Here is a 17,376-nt window from a genome sequence, read left to right as displayed (position 1 = left end):
AGGGGATGCCAGGAGGCCTCCCCCTGCAGTCCCGGCCCTGTGCAGGGGGCTGGCAGCAAGTCCGGGTGGCCCAGACCGCTAACGTGCTTCTGGGTTGACTTTGCCCGCCTGCCACTGCCCACACCCACTGGCTCTGAGCTCCGGGGAGAGGCAGGGAGCCGCTGCCCGTGCCCGTGAGTCACGAGTGTAAAGTACGCACAGGACCTTGGCAGGACCATGTGTGCAAGGGTAAGGTGTCATTAGGTGAACATTGAGAAATGCTGCTTTCCCATAGCCCCTGAGATAAAAGGTAACAGCCTCCTCCAGCAGCCTTTTATCGCTCGCGTTGCTCTGGGGTGGGAGCTGCAGGTCCCGGGGCAGCAAGGCGGCGGGCTGTGAGTGTGAGCGCGCGTGTGCGTGTGCACATGTGTGTATGTGTGTGAGTGTGCGCGCGCGTGGCCTTCGGGCAGCTGTCCCCCCACCGCACCGCACCCACCGCGCCCCCCCCGCCCCCGCCGCGCGCCGCCCCCGCCCCCGCCCGGCTGGGTGCGCCCCGGGCCGCTGCGCTGCCGCCCCGCTCCGCCCCGGCGCTGGGAGGCGACCCCCGGCGCGCCCCGGGTTCAAAGGCCCCGCGCGGCGGCCCCAGCCCCTCCGGGGGGCGGGGAGGCGAGGGGGTGGTGCGGGCGCCAGAAAAGCCCGAGCCCACAGCCGGCCCTGCGCAGGGATGGGCAGCGCGCTCTCAAGTGTGTGACCGCCGCCGCCAACTCCTGGCCGGGGCCCGGGACGCAGCGAGCGAGCGCCGGCCTCGGACCCCGCAGCTGGAGGGCGAGGCCGCCGTGCCTGGCCCAGCGCCCTTTCTCGGCCACAGGCGTCCGTGCTCCCGGCCCGGTGCCCCGGCGCCCGATCGGGGTTCATGGAGCCGGGGCTTTGGCTCCTCTTCGGGCTCACAGTGACCTCCGCCGCAGGTAAGCGGGCGGGGCGGCGCGCCACTCCGGGCGCCAGCGTACACAAAAGGACCCTGGGATGGGGGGCGCGGGGAAGGGTGCATTGTGGGGAGCAACCTCTGGCCTGGGCTCGCCAACCCTGGAGGCGCCTGGGGGTGGGCTGGGGGCCAAAGCGGAGCGCCAGCTACCCCGGGGGCTCTGGAAGTTGCAGCCCACCGGCGAGCCAGAGATGCGGCTGGCCCGGTGGACTTGGTGAATTTTTCATGAAGTTGGGAACTTTTCAAAAAGTTTGCAGACTATTCAGAAACTGTGCAAAAATGATTGCAAAGCTCTCAACGGGTGCAAATACCTTGCAGACTTTGCAGAAAGGGAAAATAGCTTGCAAGCTTTTCACCAAGTATGCACATGACTTGTAATCTTTTCAGAAACTGTGCACATAGCTTTGCAAACTTTTCAGAATGTATGGCAGAGTTTGGAGACTTTACAGAAAGTGCAACTGGCTTGCAAACTTTGCAGGAATTTTGGTCGTCCCCTTCCCCCAGGTTTTTGGGAATGGTAGGTGTGTGTGTGGGGGGGGGGAGGGTCTGCACACTCAGGAGCTCAGGAGCTCCTCAATCTGCCTCCTTCAGGATTGGTGCCTCGCCCCCAGCCTGGGGACGCTGGCAGAAGCGGCCTGCCCGGGGCCCCCCCTGCAGCCAGATCTGAGGGGAACATCGAGGAGACTGTGGCCACTACCACAGAGCAGGGTCCGAGTCCCAGACGCCTTGGGCAGGAGCAGGAACCAGGTCGGTTTGGGGAGCAGGCGTCCAAAGGGGGTCCTGTGCACCGCCGTGCGAGGCGCTGTACGTGCTTCACCTACAAGGACAAGGAGTGTGTGTACTATTGCCACCTGGACATCATCTGGATCAACACTCCTGAGTGAGTCAGCCCAGCCCTGGGCGGTGGGAAGTGATTGGGAGGGCTGGCCTACATCTTCACTCCCAGAGGGCCTCATCCATCCCATCCCTGCCGGGTCAGCCTGGAGCCCGCCCGAGCCCACCCTGGCACAGCCTCGGGCTCTTGCTGGGGCCTCCTGCCATCTCAGGCCTGGTCTGCGGGTCAGGGCTGTGACTCCCACCCCCTCGGAGGGCCTGGCCTGGGAGAAACCCAATCTCAGTTTCTGATCCAGTGGAAGGGGGAGCCCTCCCTCTGAGAGAAATGAGCTGGCAGAGGGATTAGATACCTGAGAAGTCCTTCTTCCACGGAGGAAAGTTATCTCCTGCCCCAGGGGCTGAGTGGGCCCCCTCCCGACCCTGCCAGGCTCCAAGGAGTTTCAAATTCCTTGACAGCAGCCTGCTCTCCAGAGAGCGCAGGGGTGGGCTTGGCAGGGCCCGGTGGAACCTTCCCAGGAAGGGTGAAATTCCACGGGTACCAGGTTCCTTTCCTCCCGGCGCTGGAGTGCCGACTGGTCTGCCACAGGCTGAGCCCCGTCACCCACAGTGCCGCCCACTGTCGCCTCCTGCCACAGATGGCCTCTCCTCCTCCCTTGCAGCCCCTTAGGACGGAGGCCAGCGCCACCGGGAAAGCCACCTCCCTTGCTGTAAAGTCAAACTTCTTCCAAGGCCATGGGGTACAGAGTGCTCTGCTGGGGGAGGATGTGACAGTGTCCCCCATTCACTTACTCTATCTCAACCTCCCTCTGCAGACACATCACCTTAATCACCTTACCAACTGTAAAGAGGACTTGACCTTGCCCTGGTTACATGCCTTCTGGGCTTGGCCATCCCGAGCTCTAAAATCTGGGACTTGGACCTGATGACTCCACGTTCCATTCCCGGGGTGTTCTTGGGACCTTGTGGACTCCTGCTGGTGCCCTACTAGGGATTCTTATGGAGAGCTGGTGGTGAATGGGAACCTTTGTCTGGGAAAGGCAACTTGGCTGCTATGTTTGGAGCCACGTTGATTCAGGTCCCCATATGGCTTCCTTCACCCTCAAACCTCTGAGCACACTGGGTGACAGCTTGGATGGGCTCACTTACCCACCTTGTTTCGTGAGCACCTGCAGAATGAGGGGCCGAGTAGCTTTCAAACCAGGTGACAGGATCCCTAAGCACGTCGGGGATAGTTCTGGAAAGTGGCCCCATTATGCCAGATGGCAGGCAGGGCTGGCTTGACTAAACCACCTTGACTCGTGCTCAGGGTTCCAGGCTCAGAAGGACCCACACTCCGTTTAACGCTGTCTTGAAATTCTTAACACTTTTTGAACCAGACGCTCCACGTTTGCATTTTATCCTGGGCCCCATACGTTATGTAGCTGATCCAGATGGCAGGATTTGCTTGCCAGGCTGAGTCTGATCAGGATCCGGTACACACGGTGAGCCCATGCAGGGAGGACGCAGCCTCATCTCCGTGGGGAAGAAGAAAGTGCTGTGTGGTGGGAGAGGGGCTCCGGGCCGGGGCTGCCATTGATTGCCTTCTCTTCTCAGACAACGATCAGGGTCACCTCTTCTCGCAGCCCCCATCACCCTGACACTTGTCTTTTCTGATTCCTACCCTCCTGGCATCGTGATCTGACCAAAGTATCTTCACAGAATCAAGGACGCAGGGCAGTTAGCACAGGATTGAGTCCCATGCTGTGAATATAGAAGAAGAAAGGAAAGCCAACCACATTAGGGACAGGGGGCCTGGGGCAGAGGAGAGAAGGAGGGGAGGAAGGAGAGCGTTTGGAGACTACCTCCATCCTCTGCTTGTTGCCAGGCTCCTGGCACCGGCTGGAGGATTGATTGCTTGAAATGCGCCCAGGAGGCTCCGCAAACGCCCTCTGATCTGTTTGAAGCCCTGGCTTGTAATTCTGATTGTCTTGTATGAAGCCATGGACCTTTGACTTCTTCCAGGGCAGCCAACTTGCTGACATCCCCCCTCACAGTTTGATTGACCTCTTCTCCTCTCTTCTGACCCTGATTCATTTTAAACACTAGGAAAGAAGGATTAAATACGGTGTTGAGAGTTCTGCGTACAACAAAAATGACAACAGCCAGACGAGCATTTTGAAGTTAGACAAGCAAAATAGTTTTCATAAGGAAGATTTTTCCAGATGCTCTTTCTCTTTTCTTCTCCCCCCCGCCCCCGCCCTCCCCACCCCCCACCCCGTGCTTGCCTCTCTCCTTCCCTTTCTTTCCTTCCTTCCAAAACTTGATAGATTCGTAGACAGGTCCATTTGCTGTCTTTAAACATCTTGGACAAGATTGCAATGTGAGAAAATGGGCTCTAGGGACAGGGAATGTGGGCCTTTGGAGAAATGGAAGAATGAAAAATGGCCGAACTGAGCTAACGGGACAACAGTGGAGAGTAATGAGGTCTTTCCAGGTTCCTGTCCATTCCCGTACCCACTTCCTGTTGCAGACCCTCCTGGTATGTGGACACTTCTCCAGCGTGTGATGTGCATCCAGGCTCTGCCCTGGGCTGTGCTGGGAACTGTAGGGCTCTTGAGCTTCATGCCTACATTGAGAGGCTTGACTTTGGGTGATTTTTCAGCTCTGGTCTTTCTTCCTACTGCCCATCCTGTTGCGTGAAGATGGACCCCACAGTCCTACTCCGCCTCGGGAGGACATTTGCAGGGTTGCAGGCATCCTGGGAGTGTGGTCACTCACGCTATGTGTAGGGACCTGAAAGCTGCCAGTGGGGTGCACAAGGTACTGCTGAGACCCTTTGTGCATCTTACATGCAAAGTCAGTGCTGGTGAGAGCCCGAGAGACCGGGTAGTCCCGAAGTATCTTCTGGGTGTAAGAGCTGAGGATCTCTGGCTCTCTCACATCCCTCCACATGCTTCCTTCTTCCAGACCTGAGCTTGCTCAGCCCGCTCGGCCGGCACCCAGTGTGTACTAGACGTTCAGTAACACTGGTTGGCTTTCGGTGAGGTCCTGCTGCCTGAAGATTCTTCACTCTCACAGAGGCTGTGGTCTGCAATGCTTTCTCGCAGAAACGAGGCTTCTTGTTCCAGGACAAATGGATGCTCTCCAGAGGCCCCAGCAGCCCAGCAGACACGTTGGGAATGTGGGTTTTTTCAGAGGTGTTGCCCATAACTTCCACTGTAGACTCCAGGAAGTCTGTGGTCCCAAAGGGGAACCAAATGTATCCTGGGCCTGTGGAGGCGGCTGAGGCCACAGATGGTCCGTGGCACAGTATGGTTTTCATGACTTTCTTTGGCCGTGTTAGGGAGCTCCCACCCCTCCCCCCAGTGGTCCCCCCATTGCCAACAAAAACAAAAACAAAACTCCAAATCAGACAAAAAACACATCCCGTCTTATGATCATGAAAGTTTGCCAAGAATAAGATGACAAGGGAGAGGTCATGCACAAGTAGTCCATGTGCTCACATGCTTGTACACCTAGGGCTGTTCTCCATGAGTCCTTGAAAACCAGGAGTCACAGCGGGCGATTGTATTCGTCAGGGTCTCTGGAGAGACAGAACTCACAGGGCGCATGTGTGTGTGCAGATGCGTCTGTGTAAATACACACACACAGCAGGTGATGTTGCAGCCTCAACTCCGCAGGCAGAATTCCTTCCTCTTCAGGTGCCTCAGGTTTTTCCACGAAAGCCTTTGACTGATTAGACAAGGCCCACCCACGCCGTGGGGGGTAATCTGCTTTACTCAAAGTCTACTGATTTAAATCTCAATCCCACCTAAAAAATTACCTTCTCAGCAACATCTAGACTGGCATTGGACCAAACATCTGGCTGTGGTGGCCCAGCTAAGTTGACACATAAAATTAATCCCTCTGTTCTGGCCACCATACACTTGGTAGGAGAGTGAGCCAGCTGTCAAGTGACCGACGGAGCTGCAGGGCACCCAGCAAGGAGCTTCTCTGTGTTCCTCCCACTCTGTTCCCAAGAATAGAGAGAACGTGCCATCTGCTAATCCCTCCAAGCCCAGAATGAGGGAGAGGCTGTGATGGGGACCATGTTTTCCACACAAAACTCGGAGCCATGTGAGCTGACCAAGAGGAATGTATTTATGAAAAGAGTGGTGGTGATGTTTGCAGTCTCAACTGTGGTGGAAACTCTGGGATCTCCAACGCCTACTCGGGGGAAGGCCCCAGACTCCGGCGCTCCGCTCGGTGTCCTCGCTGACAAGCTGAGTGGCTTGGGTGCGCTGCCCACCTCTCTCAGCACCCCTGGGGTGAGGTCTCAGTGCCAGGCTGACTCTGGGACAGTGACCTCACAAGATGACCCACCTGCCTGCCACCCCGGCTGCTTCAAAGCATGCCTCTCAGACTCAGTCCAGCAAGAATGACATTTGTTTGGGTTCTTTTCCTCCCCAAAGAAGTAGAGTAAACAAAACAAAACAAAACAAAACAAAAACCCCCAAAACCCCAGTAATAATAATGTAATTAAAAAACATTGCAACTTGTATTTTAATATGTTTTGCCACAAAAAGGCAACAATGCCACAGATTCATCTTTGCCGCTGTGTTGTTCAAGAAAGTCATGTTCACATTTCCAAGAAGGGGCATCCCAAATGTTAGAACGTTCCAGTGAAGTGGATGGATCCGGAACCCCCCGTCTCCTGCTGATAGGAGGGCAGCTGTCCCCCCCCCGGGGTGTGATCCTCCCCCCGACCCATGGGTCAGGACTGGGAGCACTGCTGCGGGAGATGCAGCTGCTCAGGCTGCTCACCGAAGATGTGTGAGGATGACACCAGAAGGGAGAGGGGACATGGAGTCTGGCGAACGCTCGGTATCACCAAGACGTGACCATTGGGATAACTGCGTGGCCTCGGGGCTGTGTAAACACCCCTGGGCCAGGGCCCGGCCTGCCTGCCATCTCCGCCATTCTGTGATTGGGGGTGCCTGCCATCCCCCATTCTGTGGTTGGGGGGCGCCAGTGAGTAGGAAGTGCTTTCTCCAGGACTGCTGAGGTCACCTCCTAGGACCATCCACCCCAGATCACGCCCCGGCTCCTGGAGTAGCGCTGAGCGAGCTCGGTAGATGGTCTTTCAGCATTCCATTGGCATAAGGTGTACAGACCGGGGGTAAAGGTGTGCCCGGCTGCCTCTGCGGCTGATAAGTAGATTGATAAGGACACGAGGGCCAAAGGTCGGTCCAGGCTTGATGAGATTTGGTCCTGCCCTTTCTGCCCCTCCTGTTTTCTATTGCTTACCTCTCCCCTTGGTAAATCATTGGAATGTTTGGGGCTCGCTGTTCTCTGTGGGCACTGGCCTGGGGCTCCCTCCGTTAGTGGGGCGGTGCGGGCAGCGGCTGGGGGGGTCTGGCCTTTCAGGATAATTTGAATGATCAGTTTAGACCCTGTTTGTTCAGTGCTTCCTGGTGAAAGCCTGGTGAGGGGTCTGTCTGCGTTCTCCTGTGCTCCCCCGAGTGAACACCGAGCCTTGGGGTTTGTGGGCAGAGGACCCTGCCCCGGGGCCTGGAGGAGACACTCTGCACACTGGTTTGCAGAAATCATTCCCGGTACGCTTGTGAGAAGGACCCGTGAGAGAAGCTGCTGTTGGCCAGACTGGATGTGAGTTTGGACGAGGGGTTCTGACCGATGACTCTTTTGCTCGACTTTTGTGAGTTTGTCTCCCCACGTAACCATTTCTGTGTCCTTCGAAATCTGGTAAATGTTTAGATCCCGGTTTTGAGTTCAGGTAGCATATCTCTGAAGACACTTCATGGCAAGACAGGTCTTTAAAAGTCGAGGGCCTTGGGGCTAAATTTCAGTTTGTTGGAGAGGGCGACCCCACTGTAGGGGTCACGGGGACCGAGAGCCCCTTCTGTGCCCTGGGGTGGGGGTGAGGAGGCCTGGGGTGTGCAGGAGCCAAGACGGGGCGGGCCGAAACGCAGCCGGTCCCCACGATGAGAGAGAGTGACTTGCCGCGAGGGGCACTTTGCTTTGTAGCAAGAAGGCTTGGAACGAAGGGCTTGACCCGGTGTGACCCTGGGGGGAGAATTTGGGTTTCTGTTAGATGAAAGGGACCTCACAGCTGGGAACTTGGCCTTAAATCTGAAGGCAGGTGAAAGGCCCTGACATCTCTGGTGTGGTTTACTCCTGCAAAAATGTAAAACAAAGGAAGCTGGGAGCAAACAGCGTTTTCCTCCAGGAGGCCCCGCGGCTGTGCTGGAGCCCGGCCCGCTCTCCACTCCAGCGCCCCGGCCGCCGGGGACCCGCAGCACCTCCGCGCACCTTGCGTACCTCCAGGCGGCCCGCGGAAGCGCTGCTCGGCCTCCGGCCTGAGAGGCAACCTGCTCTCATTCTGTGTCATGTTTCTGACGGAAACCGTTCCTTCAAACGGGACATGCACACACTTTCCCCTGCTTGGGATAGGAGCCCGTCTGACCGCGAAGGAAGAGCTGCTTGTCGGGACACAGTTTGGGGTGCGTCGAAACTCCCACGTTCCCGGCAAGTGTTGCTCGAACGGACTGACAGCAGGACGGGGTATCCAGTTGCCCTTCTCAGCTGTGCCAGCTCGGAGCCTGGGGGGGCCCCAGAGCTTTTGGAGAACGTGTCCGAAGGCCGGGAGGCACAGACCTTCTCTTCTTTGACAGCCTGCTCAGGGCCGACTTGAGCAGGATGCCTCGAGACACAGTAACTCTAGAACAGGGTGGCCAGGGAGCCCTGTGGCCTGGCCCCCGTAACTTAAAGAATGAAACAGGTTCATTTCAGGAGTCCACGGGGGGCACGGAGGCCAATGTGACAGTGGCACGAATGGCCCAGAGTGGGGACAGTTCCACCTATGACTTGGGGAGCGTGGAAGTTCTGCCCAAAGTCAGAAGCAGGTCAGCGAGAAAGCAGAGGTATATGTACCTTTCCCAGACTGTTTTCCATGGGTTTCTTTGCAGGGTTGAGGCTGGGGTGAGGCCGGTAACACACTCCCCCAGGTGCCGTCTTTGGGGATCTGCCCAAGAGTCTGTCGTCAAGATAAATGAATGTTAATGCAATTTTTTTTTTTAAATTAAAGCAGAAAATTCATCATCAGCGAAACGTCAACATGTGTAATAAAGGCAGGATCCCACACTGTGCGTGCCCGCCTTGCCTCCCTCCCCTCGCCCAGATCCCAACATCGGGGTCTCTTGTGGGGGTAAAGCCCGTATCTCGACAGGGCTTCGAGTATTCCTGCTTTGAGGTGGGTGATCAGTGCCTCAGGGCTACCACAAGGACCCGACCCAAGGACGCAAACAGCTAGATTCAGAGGAGAAGGAGGCTTTGTTAGAGTCGCCCTGGTGAGTGTGTCTTTGTTCGGTAGCATTTTTCATCCTTACGGTGAAATCTCCTGACAATTAGCAAGAGTGTCTTCTCTTGCTTACTGTGGATTATTTAGAGGATGCAGGATGGTGTCTGTATTTTCTTTTTTTATCCCTCTGCAAATCCCCCTGTCCCCCATCCTTAAAAAAAGTACCTGCTCCTTATTTTATGGTCACTCTTTCCACTGCTGGGAACTATTTTGAGCCACATCTGTCTGCAGCTTTGCATAAACTTCTAATGAGGCCGTGCCAGACAGACGTGGAATTGCCTACATTCGACCTGGAATCTGTTAGGGTCACTGGAGGGCTGGGGAGAGAAACTGTAGCCTTTCTCCCGTGCACGCACTGGGGCCGCACCAGATGGAGGGGAAACCAGCTAATCTGTAGGATTCCATAGTCGGTTTCATTCCCCACATAGTGTTGGAGTCTGTTTCCCCAACTTCTTTTTTTGAGCTGTAACTCTTGGTGATCTTACACCACAACACAAGCACGGAGCAGTTTTCTGTTCCCCTTTCCTTTGACCCCTCGTGCCTCCACACCCTCTTGAGTGGGCGTGTGCCCATGTTCAGGAGGGAGCTGGTGGCGTGAAAAAGTCTGTGGCTTTGGTGTTATTTGTAAGCTTGTTTATATGGTGATAGGACACAACGGTATAGGCCAAAGCGTTGCAAGTACAGGTGGTGAGCCCCGGAGCCTCTTGGCTTGGGGGGCAGTGACCCCGCATTTCACTGTGGTTTTATTGCTGGAGTGAAGGGTCGCACCCACTCCAGCAGCCGTGTGGTTTGGAGGCCCGGGGACGCGGGCGTTTGAGAATGTCCAGGTGGAATGTGGAGCTGGACATTTCCAGAGACCCAGCCGGCCCTTTCCTCTCTCAGGCCCAGAGGGCAGGTGCTCCCCGGGGACTGTCACTGAGCTAGTCTTCCACTTGGACCAGAAACCTGGGTCTGCCTCTCAAAGCTTGTGTCACCTCTGGGGCCTCAGCCGTTTGTGCAACCTGGTTTCTCCCTCATGCCATGGGTGTGGCCGCCAGGAGCTCCTAGTTCTTTCCCTTCCATCTCGAGACATCTTCTCTTCAGGAAAAATCCTCTGAGATGGGCCAGTTGAGGACAACAGTAGAAGCGCAAGAAAGCAGCCAAGAATCAATACATATGGGAGATGGGGCGTGGGCCAGAAGTAATGGCTAAACTCAGACGTCACTCCTTCCTTCCCTCATTCATTCAACATGTATTTATTGCTGAGATACTGAGCGGTTCCTGAGCAGCACTCTGAGCCAGGCACCACGTCAGCTGCCCTGGGTACAGAAGTGAACAAAGCAGAAAGGATCGGTGGTTCCGGTGGGAAAGGTCCAGGGTTGCCGACCCCACGGCACAAGAAGCAAGCCACACTCGCAAGAGAGATGCAGAATCGACCCTCATTATTGGCTCGGACTGGTGGCTGTCAGTGCTCAACAGACTCAACGTGCCTGTGATTCTGGTAATATTCCCAAATAGCCAAGTCCTGGATAAATCAAACTTTTGTATATTTTTTTCTCTTTGGTAGGGGAGTGTCCTAAAAAAAAAAAAAAAAGTTAACCACCAACACACAGCCCATTGCTCCACTTTTGATGTTTCCAAATACTGTAGGATCTTTGGCTATTTTGGGGGGCTGCGGGAGGAGGACTTCCCACGTGGGCGGGTGGTGGGGTGAGCAATCTCTGCCTTGGGGTCTTCCAACTTTAGGACACAAGGATTTTCTGCAGTGGAAGCAAAGCTACAAATTGCCAGTTCACTTTACATTGTTTGTGAGCATAGGGTTTGTGGAGTCGTCCTTAGAACCAGAAAGCATGTGTGTATTTTCCGCTTGTATAACAAGGTCACTGCGGAGCTGTATTTCCTGGCCTGTTTTCTTTACTGGAGGCTGCAAGGGCCCCCTGTGGGTTGTCTGGCACGAGGCCTGGCCCACGGCTGACTTGCACAAGCATTTGATGAGTGGACAAGAGATAGTTCACGGGAGGGTAAGACTTCCGGGGTGGTCAGCCGAGTCTGGGGCTGGGCTCTGAGCATCTTGAAACGGAGGGGAGTGTGTGGTGTGCTTGCTTTCACCTGCCCAAAGGACAGTATGATCCAAAGCAAACATTTCACAGGGGGCACACCTGGGAAGAAAGGACTCCAGCCAGCTTCATTTGCTGGGTTTTGTCCTGATTCTGAACCCAACCTTTTGTGTTTTGTTGCAATGAAGAAAATCTCCATTTGTCCCCAGCGGCTGGAGACGCTCTGGGTCTTCCTATTAAATCCGAGAGATCACGGTCACTTCGGTCTCATGAAAGTGAGTTCTGGAGCAGCTAGCCGTCACTGGTCACAAGCCACAGAAAACCTAGTCTAGCTAACACGGCATCAGATCTGTTTATGGGGAGGACGCGGACTGAGGGGAAGAAGGAGCTCCAGCAGCGGGAGAGATCTGGGGACTGGGGGCCCAGGGGCAAGACAGATGGACAAGGCAGGGTGGGGCCACCAGGCAAAGAGCAGCTCCAGAGTATTTCCAGATGTTGAGCTGCCTCACTCAGGCGTCTTGGGAGAGACGGGGTCTCACTTGCCCAACGGGGGTCACCTGGTGGTCCTTAGACAGGGGCAGGTGAGGCACATTGATGGAGGGGAGGGATCATTCCCGGAGGAAAGAGAAGCGCTTGGATTCGGGGAGACAAAAGCAACCAACGTTGGCCTCGGGCTCTAGAGAATTCCGGGCTTTCAGGTCCTTTGAGCAGGGTGCTCCCGTCTCTAAGCTGGTGCCTTCTGCCTCCTCGCCTTTGTGCTTAGCAGGTGCACTGGGTGCTTGTGGAAGTGAGTCCTGTAGTGACACACGTGTCCTGTGGTGAGAGACCCCTCCTCCTCGTCAGAACAGAGCTCTTGCCTGACCCTTCTTTCCAGTTAAGGGGACAGAGGCAGTGAATGAAGGTGAACCCCACTTTCTTCCTCACCCAAGAGGATGTTCCTCCGCTTGGGAGAGCGGGTCAGCGATGCCTACCGCAGACGGGATTTAATAAAGTCTGAAATGGAGCTGTCGCCAGAGAGCGTGCTGGGCCTGAGAAGTTGTTTCTCAGGGGAGCTGATGGCCGCTGGTGCCTGTCCGGCAGCGGGACGGTCCTTTCTGTCCCCCTCCGCCGCGGGGTCGGTCAGCAGAGTCCCGCCTGCCGTACCGGACGGCCCCTGGGCCCTCGGGCCATACTGCCTTTGCTTTTCCCGTTTCAGAAGGAGGAGTGTGAACAAAGGAAGTAGGTCGTCAAGTCCACATTCCAGCTGAAGTGAAAACCATCTATTTGTTGCGGAGGCGCTCAGCCCGAACGTGGGCTTAAGTTGCGAACAACTGTATGTTGGCAACTATATGTAAACATAGGATCAAGCACTGATTTTGTCACTCCGCCGTGTGACCCGCCTGGCTCTGCTCTGTGGGACGGCACACCAGCCCGGGGGGTAAACGCAGATGCCCCACGAGGGCCAGGCGCGTGACAAAAGGGAGCAAAGAAGGAAAGGTGTAGACGCATCGGGAGCGACAGGGGCGGGGGCAAAATGGAGCATTCATGCCTCATCTCTGACTTTGGCACTCAGCTCCAGACTATCGTTGCCATGTTGGAGCGCCGGGTTGGCGTGAGCGTAGCTCCCGTTTACTCAGGAGAAGCTGCAAGTTGGGATATTCATGTGAAATTTTCAAATTAAAAAAAAACAACCCTCTGTTGATTGGATGAAACCCATAAAATGCTCATTTGCTAACCCCTGTAGGAGCTTAAAACTGTTTGTGTGGAGGCCCACTTGTCTGTCTTGTTCATGGATGTTCCCCCAGAGTCTAGTCCAGTGCCGGCACGTCGAAAAGCACTCGGCAGAGATTTACTGCATGCCTCTCGATGGGGTGGGGTGGGGGGATAAAAACTGGGTTTTCAATGACAGTTTGATAAACTCTCCGGAGAAATGAAAATTTGACCAGTGAGGCTCCATTTGCAGCTTCTGGCTGGCCTTGGTGAATGTCTGCATCTCTCCTTTAAACTTCAGGTGTAGAAGCCAGTGTCCTGACCAGGAAGTGGGGTAATTAATTCATGTATGAACAGGCAACACTGAACTTAAAAACAAAATCTTAAAAAAAAAGCCAACTTTCCTTATTTAAAAACTTCTTGCAGAGAGAAATCAAGTGCTTTCAGTGTGATATGCAGATGAAGAATGAATACGGGGAATCTGGAAGTTTAATATTTAATAACATTTATATATGACATTTGGGAAAAGCGGTAAATAAGGAACACTGTGATAAATAAGACTCTGGCATCTCCATCCCTGATCAATAATGAATGTATGTAGGTTGAGGGACAATTTATTACACAGAGACACACAACGCTAGACGTCGCATATGTAGGTATGCTGGAAGGCTGTTTTGTTTTGTCTAAGAGCATTTGGATTGATCTTCTCATCTGCTTCTCTTTTGTATGGAGCTCTGTGTTATAACTGAAACATGAACAGATGCAAGAGCTGCCTACTTTTTACCAAGAATCGCATTCTCCAAGCCCTACTGTTCAACAATAGCTACACCAGTTGGTCGGAGAGCGTGCTGGTCAAAGGTTCTCGGCCGATTTGACTTCGTTTTCATTGTTCCACTGTTAGGTCCTTCCAATTCACTGTTGGGGAAACATTAACACATGAGAAAGGGCACCAAGACAAATGAAGTCCAAGTGCTTCTTAGATGGGCCGTGCGGACAGAACAGCCAGAAGGAAATTCGGCAGAGCATGGTACTCTGACTCCTTTATTTCTTGGTCATGCATCTCAAATGCAGCCCGGGTAGGTGGCATTTTTCTGCCTGATAACAACTCTCTTAAATTCCCAGACCAAATAAGCAACAATGAGAGCTATCATTAATTTACTGCTAGCCCTTTGCTAACTATTTTACATGCAGTCTGTCTGGCCAACGGCCCTTTCCTAGATCAGGAAGCTGTCCAGAGTGTGGAGTGATCATGTAAGGGCTTTACAACCTAATAATGGAATCACCGGCAACCTTTCTCTATGCTCTCTGCACCTTGCACATACCTGTATATATTGGCTTGTAATGTTTCCTTTACCTGGTTTCATACCCCAGTAGTACATGAACTCCTGAAGACCTTCCAATCTCCCCATCACACTTAGAATAATGCTAGAGACATATACATACATACATATATATGGGATGCTTGGCAGATGTTGGAGATTCTTTATAATGAATTTTGTGGTTATTGAACTTCTCAGGTTGGAAAGAATCCAGTCTTACCAGACCAGATTATCTCACAATTACCACCAGTTCCTCAGTCAACAGCCTTCCTTTGCTCAATCTCGTGCTGGGTCCATGGCAGGTACAAAAGATGAAGACCAGCCTTCTACTCTTGAGCTGGTGATCCATATTTAAATCTAGAGAATGAAATCTCCTGCCCTGGGCCCCGTGGGTTCGAGGGCTGCCTCTGACCCTCCTCTGGCCATGTCTCCCACTCCGTTGCACTAAAAGTGTATCCCTTCTAGACTGAGTTCCCGGTGTTCAGGATCCTGGAATCCTTTACCCAAATGTCCCCGAGCCCACTCCCAGGGCTGTGCAGGTAGGTGTCTCCCAGAGCCTGACACTAAGGGACAGAACAGGGCTCCAGGCACATCTCCCAAAGTCCACAGGGTGGCCAAGGGGTGGATGAGGACCCCTTGGTGTAGGGCAGAGTGGGATGGAAGAGAGGGTGCTGAACCTTCTTGGGCGGCCACATTCCAACACCGAACTCCAAGGAGCTCCAGGATTCTAAATTCAAGCCCGGACTTCCAAGGTGTTTTGAAGCCATATTTGTTCAGGTAGAAGGATAGAGCTGTCTTATTGAAGAGCTTATCAGATTGACTTAAAACCCCCAAACTGTCGATCCGTGGGTAGTGGGCTTCCATTGGAATTGGAGCCTTGTTAGAGCTCGACTCTTCTGTGGTCTGGGCCACCTTCTAAACCCTCCAGTTGCTCAGCTTCCGTCCTCCCCCACTCCCTCCGGGAGGTCAGTCCCCTAAGAGCCCGCTTGGACCCCCAGGGCTTAGAGCAGGGGTTTCTCATCCTGCCTGTGGGGAAGAGGGTGGGGCTGTGTCTCTGTAAACACTCTCTGAAAATTGCAAGGGCTCATTTGCTTATGAGCTCTTCGCATTTGGCTGCTGAGAACCTTCACATTTCTCCATTAACAAATACCTCCTTGCCTCTTGCCTCATTTCCTTACTTAAAACACTCTGGAGTGTTTTCACTGAAGTCGACTGGCTCTGCACACGCAAATGCACAATCACCTGAGAGCAATTTCAGAATTGCAGGTCTTGCTGTTGATGGAAAAATGGGAGCATGGTTATTCCTGTGTGTAATTTTCACCAAGAAATAGGGACTGGGTTTAATGTCGACACTTTGAGATCTAATGCGGCTCTCTTACTGGAAAAATACACCTTTAGCCAAATCCTGGCTTACAACAGGGTCTGTATTTGTTCTGTCCCCATGTCCCCCAGCCCCGTTCCTGAGAAGAAATGGGGTTTTAGCACTGGTTCGGCTCAGACCAGGACTGGACCCTGCTTGCTTTCTCCATTTTGGGGGCAAAGACTGCTCAACTCTGGGTCTTCCTCGAGCAGGAGGAACCCACCTCTTACTGATGGGGAAGGAACCCACCACAATGCAGAACACAAGAAAGGGAACGGGGTGGCAACGTCCCTTCGCTTTGGCCTCCAACCTAGCAGGGGAAAGTTGGATTGGAGCATCAGGTCGCAGAGGGTTGCCACCACCCCCCACTCTGCCCCCACCACCCTGAAATGCTCCATGGTGTGTGTTTCAAATTAAAGTAAATCCAATTTGATTTTATTTTGAAAATGCAGAGAGAATGTCAGAACCCCCCTTTGAGGTGGATGATTGATGATACTCCATGGGGCTCACAGAAACCAAGGTGGTTCATCTTGGAAAACCAGGCCCTGTTGGAACAGTAACTTTTGGCCAGGGAAATTTTCTCTGGTAGTTAGCAATTTGTCCCCAGTCCTGTTCAATAGTGCTAATGATTTAAGCATATGCTTTTAACTTTTTCCACCACACTGCTGCCTGGTAGTCTTCTTTCTTCTCTTGAAAATGATGGTTTGGATGCACATGAGCATAAGAAACAGACAAATGTTAATTGTTCCAAATGACACCATCACCCTCCTCCCAGCTCCAACCATAAATGAGATTGGTAAACAGCTTCAGACTTTTTAATAAGACTTTTTAAATAAGCTTTTTCCCAAGGCCAGTTCTGTCCTTGGCTGTGTCTTACAGGGCGCCCGGGTTCTCTTGATGTTTGTGTCTTGGAGGACACAGTGTTGGGGCCAGGATGCGTCTGTAATTACATTTGTGTATTCCCGTTAGTGCAGACAGCGAGGTAACGTGCGCACAGAAGACACTGGGCATCCGGCCTGCAGGGCGAGGCTGGCTGGCCTTGGGCGGGGGGCTGGGCAGGCCTCTTACTGGTAGGGAGGACCAGCCCCAGGCGTTGGGCACCAGCCTGTGCGTCCACCAGAATGTCCTTGCGCCGGGCTTGGGTACAGGAGGACAATCCAGAACTGCCCTCGAAGGGCTCCCGACTGGGGGCGCACTGAAAGTGTGAGAGGGTGGGCCCAGGAGAGTGCCGACCTTTCCCTCCAGGGCTCCCCACCTCTCTGTCCCCTCGGCCCCAGGGCACTTTTGGGGGGCTTGGGGAAAGCAGGGGTAAAGATTGCCTGCAGAGGCTTCCTAAGACCCACAGCGTGGGGGAGCATGTGGACACCGGATCTGGAGGTGTCGCTGCACCCCATCACTCTTGCGGTGCCCACGGTCTCCCGGCCGCGGCCAGCTCCACGAGGCTGCCCCCAGTGGGGAGGCCGGGCGTGCTTATCCACACGCAGCCCTGATGCTGCTCTGTCCTTTGCAGACGGACCGTGCCCTATGGACTGTCCAACTACAGAGGAAGCTTCCGGGGCAGGAGGTCCGCAGGGCCCTTCCCGCAGAGTCCACAGCCCTCCAAGTGGACACTGCGCTGCGCTTGTGTGCAGAGCCAGGACAGCGCCTGCTTGCACTTCTGCGCCCGCACCCTGGCTGTCAGCAGGTAGGACGACCCTGTCGCAATCATCCCCGCGGATCTGGAGCTCCCGCGGGTGTAGATGAGGCCACAAGAGTCTGTTGCGTGGGCGTGGGGTGTGATGCAGGGTGTGGGGCGTGGCGTGGCGCCGGGTGGGGTGCGGGGCGTGGCGTGGCGGGGCGCG

At 54.4% G+C, this 17,376-nt stretch overlaps 1 protein-coding gene across 1 annotated transcript in view; it reads left to right on the top strand.

Moving 5' to 3' along the window:
• Window positions 1-831: 831 nt before the first annotated feature.
• EDN3 (endothelin 3) overlaps window positions 832-17,376 on the top strand; it is a 19,319-nt gene continuing 2,774 nt past the window's right edge. Inside the window, exons 1-3 of the mRNA XM_032387735.1 lie at window positions 832-944; window positions 1,553-1,841; window positions 17,046-17,219. Coding sequence (XP_032243626.1) covers window positions 893-944; window positions 1,553-1,841; window positions 17,046-17,219 — 515 coding nt within the window. The 5' untranslated portion in view covers window positions 832-892. The remainder of the gene's footprint in view (window positions 945-1,552; window positions 1,842-17,045; window positions 17,220-17,376) is intronic.

Source organism: Phoca vitulina, unplaced genomic scaffold (genome assembly GCF_004348235.1).
Source record: "Phoca vitulina isolate PV1807 unplaced genomic scaffold, GSC_HSeal_1.0 scaffold50, whole genome shotgun sequence".
NCBI lineage: Eukaryota > Metazoa > Chordata > Mammalia > Carnivora > Phocidae > Phoca > Phoca vitulina.
The sequence above is the reverse complement of the archived record's forward strand: the minus strand, read 5'-3'. Positions and strand labels throughout refer to the sequence as shown.